The following is a 12,949-nucleotide window of genomic DNA, read 5'->3' as shown; positions in this document are numbered from 1 at the left end:
TGTTTTCTTCCTGCTAGGAAGGAACAGAGGGACCTACAGTTATGGGCATCTCTATGTTTCCAGATGTTTCATGAGGGAACAGGTAACTAGATGTATGCCGTTGTTGGCACTGTTGTTGAATGGTGCCATGAATGGTTCTGTATGGAAACAGGACAGAAATTTCAAAGGGAAACAGGCCTAAGGGTTTCATGTGGAAACAGGTCGTAGGTTTCTCGAGGAAACATGTTTTTGGGTTTCTCCAGGAGATAGGTCACATGTAGGCAAAAGGTACAGGAATGGACACATGTTTGGTACAGCCTTGCTACTGATTGGGCAGGGGACAGGGAATCCATGACAGAGATGGATAGTACCCTTGGAAGGTAGAGAGGGTTGGTACAAGTGTGTCAACTGTATGGTATGCTATGCTGTGATACGAGTTCTCTTTTGAGAGACAATTTGGGAGTTTGTGTTGTGATGCAGAAGCACTGGATGTGTCAAGGTGTGATGTTGTTCATAGGGTGAGAGGCTATGGATAGTTGTGGCAGTCCTGCTCATAGGAGAAAGCTTATGTATGCAGACTCAATGTGAGAGAGTCTTTCGATGTGAACAATGGCTGGACTTATTTGTGGATGCCGAGTGGATATGAAGCCATGATGCAAGGTCTTTGCAGGCTTCAGGAGTTCTACTGTGACGGCTGAATTCCCAGCCTTCTTGTAATCAAAGCTCTTATAATCAATTAAAGAAATACCGCAAGGGGCGCCACTGCGTTTTGGGGCCAATCGGTGTCTGTGTATTGTTTGCAGGAGCACTCTAGCTCCCCCTGTTTGTTTTCCTTTTCTAGGTCCTCAATGGCGTTGAAGCGTTTTATGTGCGAGTGTTTGTTTCACCGCCCGTCACATTTCTGAAGGCCGGTTTCAGTTTTTGTTTTGGGAAGAAAACAACGAGGGATTTGATTGAGGAGCTTGGGTCTAGTCAGAGAAGAGAGTGCAAGAGGTGACAGAGGATCTTGTAGGAGGTTGGTGCCCTAGGATCTCTAAGAGTTGCATCTCTGTTAGAACTTGGGTGGGTCCAAGGCTTTGCTCAATTGTTCTTGCTGTGGTTGAGGGTGACAGCTTGTAGAGTGTGGTTGCAGAGCCCTTGTTACTGGCTCTTGTGGAATTGAAGAAAAAGACATGAAGAGTTTTGTTGGATTTTCTATAGTTTGTTTTTGAGGCTCTCTCTCTACTGTTTTTGAACTCCATGTCTCAGGGTTGTTGAGATAGGCTCATTAATCATCTATATGCAAGAGGCTCCTTATGTGTTTGGATGGATGAAATGATTATGCGCTTTTTTGTTGTTTGGTTTCAGATTGTTGAGAGAATTCATGTGTGAGTAAAGATCTGAAGTTTGCTGGGTCAAGTTTGTCAGAAAAGCTCTAATTTTGAGTTAGCAGTCTTACAGAGTCAAATGGTGTCAGTTGTTTGTTTGGATTAGTCAACTGATAGTGTTGAAGTATGGTCTTGTCTTGTTTGACACTTGTGAAGTCTAGGCTGACAATCAGAGACCTGTCGGAAATCAGTCGGGTAGGTTTGGGACTGGAAGTGGTCTAGGTTTCAGCTAAGGACTGTGTCAAGTCAGAGAGTGGATTGGTACTTTGATCTGGTGCTTTGCTGGTGTTGTGGTGCTAGGTGGTTGTTCCCTCCTCACAGTGGTGTGTTCGGATGAGCTATAGAGGCAAGTCTTCCCCAACACATCATCAACTTCTTGTTCATAGCCACCTGATCTGCCTCTAGGCTTGTGTGTGTGTGAGAGAGAAAGAAAGGAAGAAAGATATATTAACGTCTACAAGAGGAGACAAAAGTACCAAGACATCCAAAACTCAAAGAAACTAAATGTCCTAAGTAGAAAATGAAAAAACATAAACTGAAAAACAACGAGCTATAACATGTGGCCAAAGAGGAACTAGTGGCCTAATACAACTGCCAGAAAAAGGCATATCTGATAAAAGTGTGGAACTGGAAAAATGGTAGGCTAGGGGAAGCAGCTGAGAGAGAGAGTGTGTGTGTCTGTGTTTTTTCAGGTGCAGGCAGCGTTCTGCAAGCTCTGCTTTTTCTGGCCATCCCTTTCCTTTCACCCGCTCTTTTCCTTTCTTTCTCTTTGATCTCTGTCTTTTAGGGTTTCGCTTCCAGGGTTACTTAGTAAGCACTGGTTCTCAATTCTGCAGCTATGGATGCAACTACTTTTCTATTGACACTATGAGACCACAGGAACAGGTAATCCACTATGAAAGAAGACATGAGTAACCTGTTGATGGCACTAATTCCAAGAAGCCAAGGCATGAGGATCCTGCTGCGTAGTTTCTTTATGATGTGTTGCATCAGGATTTTCAGGGTGCGAAGTGGGAGAAGCCCAAACCCACACTAAAGTGCAATATCCCGAAGAATGTAATTCTTCCCAAAGTAAAGTTGTTCTCCGAACAGGATGTGATTCTCTTCTTTCCGGGCCGGGTGCCCTTTGCAGAGGATGTTGGGCGGTTAAACACGGTGCTTGCAAGTTTACATGTAGAAAGTGTCTACACACATACACACACACACGTGCACGCTAGAAACTGATGGCTGCCGGCGAGCACAGGCAGAGCAAGACCTTGCAGGGTGCAGGGGGCCAAAGGGCTGGGAAGGGCCGCGACTTTAAAGATAATGAAAGCAGCTAGGAGAGAGCAGCCACTCAGTCCTGCTACAGCCGCGTGGGGGGGGGGGGGGGGGGGGGGGCGGCAGCGGCAGCTATAAAAAGAAGCCTTCCCTTGATTCTCCACATCTTCACTTGCATTACAAACAAGCTCATTTCACATCCATCTTGAGCTGTTTTCCTACCACTCATGAACAGTTGTGAACAATACGGAGTGGGATAGGTTATTCAAGCAGCATATACCTTTTACTAGAGTTAACTCACAAAGAGGTGCGGCATAATAGTGCTAAAACCCATGTATTGGTAAGTAGCAAAAGGTTGAGTTCCAAAAGCTTTAGTCATGCCATTTGAGTGTACCTGCTTCAGACTTGAAGTTCCGAACCCTACATATGAAGATGAAAGAAGAGGCTGAACTAGTGACCAATTCTCAGCCTCCAATGCATGAGCAAGGGGCTCTATATACCTGCCCAACAGTTAGAACTGAAAATCATTGATTTTGATATGCTTCAGGTCATAGACACCCACCAATGGCAATCTCAATATTGAACAACTTGAATCGCACACTTCAAAGTTTAAAACTTTACAACAAAAGGCAAAGCATTTACTCCGTGGCAAGCAATCCATCAGTGAGGCCTCCTAAAAAGATGACTTGGGCTTTAAAATCACCACTCCGGAATGCAACCTGCACATCAAAAATGTTAGTGCATTATTTAAGAAATGATTTCTTTAAAAAGCCATTAATTTAATAACGATTTCAGAAAAGCCCTTGAATTCTACTTTCTTGCAACCATATGTGTAGGTAGCTCTTAGCATACACACAAGGTAAAGGAATACCCATACCTAACAAATATGAACCACAAAGGAATACCCATACATAAGAAGCATGAACCGTGACGACTACTTCATCCCACACATGCAGCTCCTTTTGGATATTGATGGCTCAGACACAGTAATATACTCGTCAAGGGCTTTCAATGGTATGAACATGTTTTTTGTGGGCCCCACATTAATTCGCACATCATCCATGCATCATCATCAGTATCTTACCAAACAAGACGTCAAGCCTATTATAGAAATGAATATCCTTCAGCTCCACATTAATTCCCACATCATCCATGCATCATCATCAGTATCTTACCACATCAGTATTTTTTGTGGGCCCCACATTAATTCCCACATCATCCATGCATCATCATCAGTATCTTACCAAACAAGATGTCAAGCCTATTATAGAAATGAATATCCTTCAGCTCCATGTCTTTGTGACATGAAGCCACCTCATATCCACAAAGATGGGAGTTTTACAGAACCAATTTTTTGCATATCACTTGTGCAGGCTTCATTGAGAGACCAAGATACTCACACATACGCATGCGACATGCTATGAGGCTTGCCATTGGTCAAATCAGAGCCCGCTCCAATAGCCTAAGATGTGAAACAAGTTTGTTGGAAGATCCACAAGCACAAGTTGCTCGAAATATTTCCAAGTTGTGTGAGGTTGTAGAAATGGAGTCAAAAAAGCAATGCACTGTTTTCTAAGGGATTTGAGGGAGATACTGTCGCCTACTTTCAGAGGGTGTTAGACCTCCATCACAGTTTGTTCAAGCCCGTAAGACTACGACTGCTGTGAAACTGCTGATCAAAGAGAGAGGTGCAGCGGAAGACTCACAAACACAATCATACACAATAACCCTAACCTAATCCCTGTATTATATACTGAAAAGATGTACAACTAATTCTTCAAATTACAGATGTGATCAATCTGCTGATCTCAATCCAAGTTGGTGATGAACGTTGTTGTCGTGATGCAAACGCTAGCTGCCAGATCCTTCTGCTTCACCAATCACGTGTAGGCTTGCAGAGCCTTGAGTGCATACTTTTGTTGAGTGAATGAGCGTCCAAATGCACCTATTTAAAGGTATTTCCTGTCCAACCAACAAGTCGTCCAACCTTTTGCAAGCCCTACAAAAGTGTAATAAAGGCAATGCCATGGCTAATCCCTAATCATATCCCTCATTATGCAGCAATATTAGGTGCATTTTGGGTATGTAGCATCCACTCGGCAGCATATCCTGATCAGTCGGTAGCAGTTATGACCACACATGTGAAGCGATAACACTTTGTTTGACATTTTATTCAGTCGTGGGACAGCAATAGAATTGGCCGACCAGGAGCAAAACATAATATATATAGAAGTAGCATTTTTTGCATCATTTCATCTTTCTCCCTTTTGCAGATTGGTCATAAGTAGTCAGTAGCCCTTTTGGGATGGCCTATGGGCAAGCAAGCATGTAACCTTTTCCTACGTACATAATGCATTATACTGGAAAACCTCTCATTCCACACGCTAGTGCAGAAGCTCGGCCGAGAGGTGTGACACTCGACAGAGCCACTGAGTTATGCAAAGCTCGACGCCCCAGACCCCATGGCCCTCGCCCACGGCCACACCACCACAGCAGGATCCGGGCCATCATCTCCCATCATCACAGGACCTTCTCGCGCTAGCTCAGTTTTACTACCTTGAGCACCATGTCACAGCAACCCATGAGGGATGTATTATGGTGATATGAGAGCTCTTTGCTCATGTACCTAGATCAGATTTTATAGTTCTAGATTTTTGTTATCTTTCTTTATTACTATTTCGTACCCAAGATCATGTACCTCATGGATATGATGCAACATTTTGGTCTCATAGGTCATTTTGGCCCTTTGAAGACATTAATACAACTTTCTTTCTTTCCTCACATGCAGATACACCACCAAACTTTCTTTCTCCCTCACATGCCGATAAACCACCCAACCACCTGCTTTGCTTGATCACCGCCCGAGATACCACTTCACCAAAGAGACCTCTTCCATCTATTCTGATCACGTCTACCGCATCCTCTCCGACCTCGACCCCCACATCCCACTTGATGAGCTTACCACACAACTCGCAGCCACCCTCCATGCGTCCGTTGCAGCCGTTACTGTCACTCGCGAGTTCCACACCAGCACCCACACAGCCCACACAGGCATCGCATACAACCTTCTACTTCACCCATGACTTGGCAGACATATATGAGAATCATATCTATTTATGTTATCACTTGATTGTAATGTATTAACATGTTAGACCATATGTGTTGGTCATCTGCCAACACTTTTAGCGATCTAGCATTTCAGAGAGTTAAAGAAGAAAATGTAGATGCAAAATCAGGTGCTATTACTAGGAGCCAACAATCTTTTCAACCTTATCTTTACCGACAAGTTCAAATGTTTTCTAGAACATAGCTAGATGCACAAGTTATTGGTGTGCATATTTAACATCTACCAACAAGAAAGAATCGGATTAGCATATTCTTATTAGGATTTAAATCAGGAAGTTACTCCATCTGGATATATTATCACTTATCTGCAGGATTCTCATATGGGTTTAGCCTTTATTCACGTAGGGCAAACAACCCACCGGGTGTGCCAAGTGTTAATCCATAGTATTAAAACCTTAGTCACATTACTCGTTATTTTTGCACTTAGATATATCAACTGGCGTATTGAAACAATATGTGTCGTTTTGTATCTTTATCAATTATCATATAGCGCAAAGTGCAAGCTCACAATATAATGAATTATCATCAACAATTAGAGAGAGCTTTTTTAGTAGTACAAAGATATGTTATGTCATTATTGTTTATCTTGTGGGGCGGTCTTGGCACCCCAAGATGAGAGGCCCATCTCGACACCGGCGGAGACTACAACAGAGGATTAGGACCATACTAGCACGGCATGGGAGACGTCCAGTCAGAGTACTCACCATGGAGGACATTGAGGATATCCGCCATCGACCCATGAGAGACATCTTTGGATAGTGATGTGTATGATGCTTACCTTTGTTGCTGGAGTTTTCCTCCCAGATGTTATCCATTAGGAGCTCCTAGTACCGTACTTTTCCTCATAGTTGTTTCAGTTTCAGTTAGTTGTTTAGTTGTTTTTAGCTTTTCTTACACAGACATTGTATCATATCCACCAATTGTTGTAACCTTTTTGGTCTCATAGGTCATTTTGGCCTTCTGAAGACATTAATATTTCATTTTCATTTCTCTCTCTCTCTCTCTCTCGCTCTCTCTCTCTCTCTCTCTAACACCCAATCCACCCACTCAAGGACCCCCACCACAAGCAGTGTAGTTGCATGTTATTATTGGATTGAACTGACTACAAAGTATTGCTTCAACAATGATGACTTGATAGAGGGTCTGAATCTGTATGGAAGGGCATTTGCTGAATCCTGAACTAACTATCAGAAGATGCTCAGAACGGTCTGCTTGTTGTGCCAGCTCTGCACACCTATGACCACAAAAATAGGGCAGCTCTACATACCTAAGACCACAAAAATAGCTCTGCCCAAAGTAGGGCAAAATTAGAAATATGGAAAAAATCCCCCTTTGCTGGCCAACCTTGGACCCGACCTGTTTGGCACCTGCCAGCTGCCCATATGCTACCCAAACTGCCCAGGAAACGGCACACCCTGCCTGATGTAGAAACGCACCAGAAATCGGTCGTCCTGCTGCCCCCACAGCCCAAAACATAGTAATTCAGCCATTCAATTGTCTTCATAACGTGCTCAATTCTCATCCAAAAGGTCAATTAACTGTGTTCTCTCTACAACTGTGTAGACCTAGTACAGCATGTGCATGTGAGAACCTTATTGCTAAGGCCTCCCTCCAGATCTATAACTGAAGGCAGGACGATGTTGACCTCACGCAACAAAAATTAGGACAAAGATGGCATTGTGATCAAAAGCCAAATCTGTGCAAGTTTAGTGTTCCCATAGAGAATCAAGAAACTCACGGAGACACTTGAGCAATGGTAGATTACAAGGTCAGGGAGGGGGTTTGCAGACTAACTTTAACCCAAAAAGTGTATATTACTTTTCTTTTTTTAGCATAGCCATAGCCAGCACGAGATCAAGACTTCGACTGCACACTGTGAGAGCGTTACCTGGGCAGGATCGGGACCGTATCTGAAAAGGGTGCCTTGGAGCTGCGCACCGCGGGCCATCGCACAGGAGGGCGAGCTGGAACACGCGTTGTGTAGAGAAGAAGAAGAATAAGAAGAAGCACAGCTACTGCACCTCCCTCCTGTAGTTGTTGTTGCCCTTGCCCTCTTTGCAAGGTAAAAAGAAGCCCATTGTAGACAGAGAGGAAAGCGAAGTAGAGGTGGAGCAGAGACCAATGTAGTAGTAGACAATGCCCGTGCTAACATTGCCACAGCGAACACCTTGTCTACCCAACATTCTCACTAATCATAATTGTACAACATTTAATACGAACTTGCAATTTTGGATCTAAAATGTATGTTTTGGATTTTGTAATTTCGCGAAACTGAAAAATAACATTCGCTAGCAAAAATGGGAATGTTGAAAGTTATTGTTATATATAAAGGACGACTTTTAGAAGGTTACCATGTGGTAAGAATTTGGAAGTTCCAGGAAGAGGTTTGACTAAGGGTAGAATTTGAAAAATATCAAGTTGGGAATTATATACTTGTGACACACAGGTCGTGTCAGCCCACTAGTATCCAATAATGATAGCACTTGCTCGAGAGGATGGCAACCACCCAGAGTCGCTCAATGAACTAGTGGGCTCCAACACACCCAAAGAAGTTGTCAAAGTGCAATGCAAATCTTATTTTTCTTTTCAAGTGTCGAAAGCACATGTGAGAATGGCACGCAGGGTTCAGATGCATGTGAGTGCTAGCACCCCTATGTGAGTGCTAGCACCCCTATAGCGTAGCAAACCATTGGGCCTCGTAAGGCATTTCCTCATAGATTTATGAAATCACTTGTGGGGCGCCTCTAGGGCAGCTATCGGCCATAGAAGGTCACACCCTTACTCTAGCAATTAGCCCACAGCAGCCTCGCATACGGCACTTGATTGACTATCAGAGAACGCTCGGCACAGTGTGTGCGCATTTCAAGGGGTGTGTGCATTCCAAGGGGTGTGCGTTGCAACCACCCCCTAGAGTCGCATAGTGGCATTGCCTTTGGGATTGTCCGGACCAATGCGTAATAGAAGCTCACTTCAGCAAAGAAGGTTCCTCCACTGGACCAGTAAAACCATCTCCCCATGCTCTGGAAGATTGTCTGCAAAATCTAGATCGTGCTTCGAAGTCAAGAGCTCCAGCAGCTCTCAGAGGATCTTCATCAGCTCAAACTCATTCACATAGAGAAGAGGTGCCGTTACCTGACTATATGGTCAGAGTAACCATCCACATGATGCAAAGCAGAGTGAAGAAAATCTTCAATCCAGACATTCAAAGCACAAGACAAAAAATTCACATTATTTACTTTCTACATTTAATTCTTATAAACAAGTTTAACCTTTAGCTCATGCTATAGATACAGATTCTAGATTGCCACCATTAGATAGATCTGAGTTAGGTTTTTAAGAAAATATGTGTAATCAATGAGTTACATAAAGATGAAGACACGCAACACAGATCATACAACCACACCATTATAGGTGTGTGACCCTCTACCTAGACACTTTAACCTTGTAGGCTTATTCTTTGAAGTAGAGGAAAGAATACCCGAAGAGATACTAAGAGACTGTTCCCACCTACCCCAGATCCAAGATTATGATGATGTAATCTATAAAATGGCTAAGAAGCTTCCTCGTGGAGAACTAATCAATGGAGTGCATAGATTAGAGATCTCACTTATGTGATTATACTTCAAATAGCGTTTCAAACAATGGATATAGAATATGCTAATCCAAGAGCATGGGGGTTATAGAAGGATAGTTGCAACTGATGATAGAGCTTTAACAGAACAGTGAGGAGATGAACCCGCCAAAGTGGTAGCTTATACACCTTCATAATCATGATTGATGCAAGGTCACATACTACATTACACAAGTTAACAATCAAAGAATTAACCCGATATATATGCCAGTGCATAGGCACATGCATTGGAAGTGTTAATCCATAGTACTTGTGACACACAGGTCGTGTCAGCCCACTAGTATCCAATAATGATAGCACTTGCTCGAGAGGATGGCAACCACCCAGAGTCGCTCAATGAACTAGTGGGCTCCAATACACCCAAAGAAGTTGTCAACGTGCAATGCAAATCTTTTTTTTTTTTTTCAAGTGTCGAAAGCACATGTGAGAATGGCACGCAGGGTTCAGATGCATGTGAGTGCTAGCACCCCTATAGTGTAGCAAACCATTGGGCCTCGTAGGGCATTTCCTCAGAGATTTATGAAATCACTTGTGGGGCGTCTCTAGGGCAGCTATCGGCCATAGAAGGTCACACCCTTACTCTAGCAATTAGCCCACAGCAGCCTCGCATACGGCACTTGGTTGACTATCAGAGAACGCTCGGCACAGTGTGTGCGCATTCCAAGGGGTGTGTGCATTCCAAGGGGTGTGCGCATTCCAAGGGGTGTGCGTTGCAACCACCCCCTAGAGTCGCATAGTGGCATTGCCTTTGGGATTGTCCCAATGCGTAATAGGTTTGGTTGAAGATTCTTCACCTCTACATGACAGTGAGGTTTTCTACGCATGTTATCATCTGTGGGGCTGTAACTTGGGTGATAGTAAAGGCCAGCTCTACCCTCTTCTACAAGGAGGGTAGGAGGAGCAAGCTCTCTGACTATCCTATTGCAAGATCGAGACAATTGGACTCGCTGTACAATTGAGGGCATTCTCACCCTCTAGCTGAGTACAATTGAGGGCATTCTCGCCCTCTAGCTGAGTACATCCACTCCATTTGGACTAATATCATTCATACCCTATGTAGCTAGTGGGGGAAGCTTCAGAGAGGATTGGATTGCATGCATAGGCAGTGAGAGGCTTTTTTGTGCTATGGCACCAAGGTACCTTTCTCTCTGGCATTTGGCATTACATGCCTCCTATATACCTCCCCCCCTCCTTGTATCATTCATACCCTATGTAGCTAGTGGGGGAAGCTTCAGAGAGGATTGGATTGCATGCATAGGCAGTGAGAGGCTTTTTTGTGCTATGGCACCAAGGTACCTTTCTCTCTGGCATGGATGACAAGGTCACTTGGCATTACATGCCTCCTATATACCTCCCCCCCTCCTTGTATGATGTAGTCTCTCCTTTGAGAGCAAGCAACCACCATTGAGGGATGACAAGGTCACTTGGCATTACAGGCCTCCTATATAGCTCCCCCCTCCTTGTATGATGTAGTCTCTCCTCTAAGAGCAGGCAATCTTTGAGGGAACCACATTCTCCAGCTATTCTCTTCACCTCCATTGAGGCTTGATTTTTAACTAATGGAAGGATCTTTAAAAAAGTTCATGGAAAGAAAATGTGGCAACTTCAAGTGCTATAAAATATAACACTTCTTTACAAGGCATGTAAAGTAGCAAACAAGACCAAAAAAAAAAACTCTGGAAAATTTTCCCTTGTTTCGTAGCACGTTTTTGAGGGTGTTCCAAAAAGGAATTTTGAAAAACTCTATATGAGAGAGTTGTAGTATTTTTGAAGTACTACAGCTTTGTTTACCTAAGTCATCCGTGATTTTGTCATTTAGACCCTCAAATAGTAGCTTGACTATGGTTCGACGTCGTTTTCACGCTGTTTTTTAACAATTTTTTATGCTTTTCGAGCTGTTTTTTGCCTCAATTTTCGGGTCGAATTTTGAGGCTACTGGTCGGAGGCCGAAACGATCAATTTTGACTTCAAACGGCCTCCAAAGTTGAAGAGCTTGATGTTAGCTTTTCGATAAGCCCTAGAGAGCCTTCATCAGATATACAGTTTAGGAGATACGAGCCTCCAAATAGGGGTGTTTTCCAAAGTCTTTTCGATAAGCCCTAGAGAGCCTTCATCAGATATACAGTTTAGGAGATACGAGCCTCTAAATAGGGGTGTTTTCCAGAGTCTTTTTTTTTTGGCCGACGAATCCCCTTTCACGTCGTGAACTAGCAGGGTGCAGTTCACGGCGTAAAGCGGACTTCACGAATTTTATCAATTTTGATTTTATTTTATTTTTGCCACGCGAACAGAGGGTTTCACACCATGAAGCGAACTTCACGAAAAAGTTAAATTTGATTATTATTTTTTACCGCGTAAACAGAGGGTTTCACCCCGTGAAACCTTAGTGTTTCATGCCGTGAAGCGGACTTCACGAAAAAGTTAAATTTGATTTTATTCTTTTTTTTGTTGTGTGAACGAAGGGTTTCACACCGTGAAACCTTAGCGTTTCACGCTGTGAAGCGGACTTCACGAAAAAGTTAAATTCGATTTTATTTATTTTTTATAAATTTGATTATTATTTTTTATCATGTAAATGGAGGGTTTCACCCCATTTACACTAAGGTTTCACCCCATGAAACCTTAGTGTTTCATGCCGTGAAGCAGACTTCACGAAAAATTTAAATTCAATTTTATTTTATTTTACCGTGTGAACGGAGGGTTTCATGCCGTGAAATCTTAGTGTTTCACGCCATGAAGCGGACTTCACGAAAAAGTAAATTCAATTTTATTTATTTTTTGTGCGGACTCCTAGGGCGTGAAACCTTAGGCCGTGAAAGTGCAAAAAGGGTTCACGACGTGAATCATTTTTTGAAAATTTTTTTTTGGGAGTTTAGTGGAAAATACAAATTTTCTTTTTTGGCGGATATATTTTTTGAATTTAAAATTAAGGAGATATGGACATTTTCCCAAAAAAGTCAACCTTTTTATGACACCCCTTACACCCTTCATAAATGACTCCAATTTTGGTCTCCTCTTTTAAGGCAAAATTAAGCAAAGAGAGTCCAATTCCTCCAATTGATGAAATGTTTTGATGCATCTAGATGCTCTCAAAATACTCAAAAACCTTAATTAAGATACCAATTAACACATTTTTTAATTTTTAATCCCCTTGAGCAAGATTAATCACTCTTAATGACAAAAACCAATCCATTAAGAGAAATAAGTCAAATTCAAGGATTTTTTATGATTTTAATAATTTTTTAAAAAGATTAAGCTACTTCTAATGCTTGCTAACACTCTAAAGCAAACAACTCGAACAAAAAACACATAATTTAGCTAAAATTAATGATTTTAAATCTATGTTTAACACTATAAAAAGAGCTAACATTAACTAAAAATTGCATTCTATTGCATTGTTTGATGTAATGGATGCAAACTAAGTTTAATACAACCTATGTGCAAGCCCTAAGAACATGAAAAACCACAAAGACAAAAACAACAAATTAAGCTAAAAATTAAGCAAAAAGCATTCTTTACAAGAACAAAAAAAGAGAGCTATTCTACACTAAATCACACATAAATCACTATCAAATCCACATCTTTT

General features: G+C 42.3%; 1 protein-coding gene across 1 annotated transcript in view; it reads right to left on the bottom strand.

Moving 5' to 3' along the window:
- Nucleotides 1-7,936, bottom strand: part of LOC147627418 (alpha/beta-Hydrolases superfamily protein) — a 45,909-nt gene extending 37,973 nt beyond the window's left edge. The window contains exons 1-3 of the mRNA XM_086816053.1: nt 7,621-7,936; nt 3,249-3,325; nt 3,001-3,106 (exon numbers count right to left, since the gene is read on the bottom strand). Coding sequence (XP_086672179.1) covers nt 3,001-3,106; nt 3,249-3,325; nt 7,621-7,884 — 447 coding nt within the window. The 5' untranslated portion in view covers nt 7,885-7,936. The remainder of the gene's footprint in view (nt 1-3,000; nt 3,107-3,248; nt 3,326-7,620) is intronic.
- Between the last annotated feature and the right edge of the window lie 5,013 nt (nt 7,937-12,949).

The sequence above is a fragment of the Cibotium barometz genome, chromosome 21, assembly GCF_041138505.1.
Source record: "Cibotium barometz isolate CiBa-2024 chromosome 21, ASM4113850v1, whole genome shotgun sequence".
In the NCBI taxonomy this organism is placed as follows: domain Eukaryota; kingdom Viridiplantae; phylum Streptophyta; class Polypodiopsida; order Cyatheales; family Cibotiaceae; genus Cibotium; species Cibotium barometz.
This window is presented reverse-complemented; position numbering and strand designations above follow the sequence as displayed.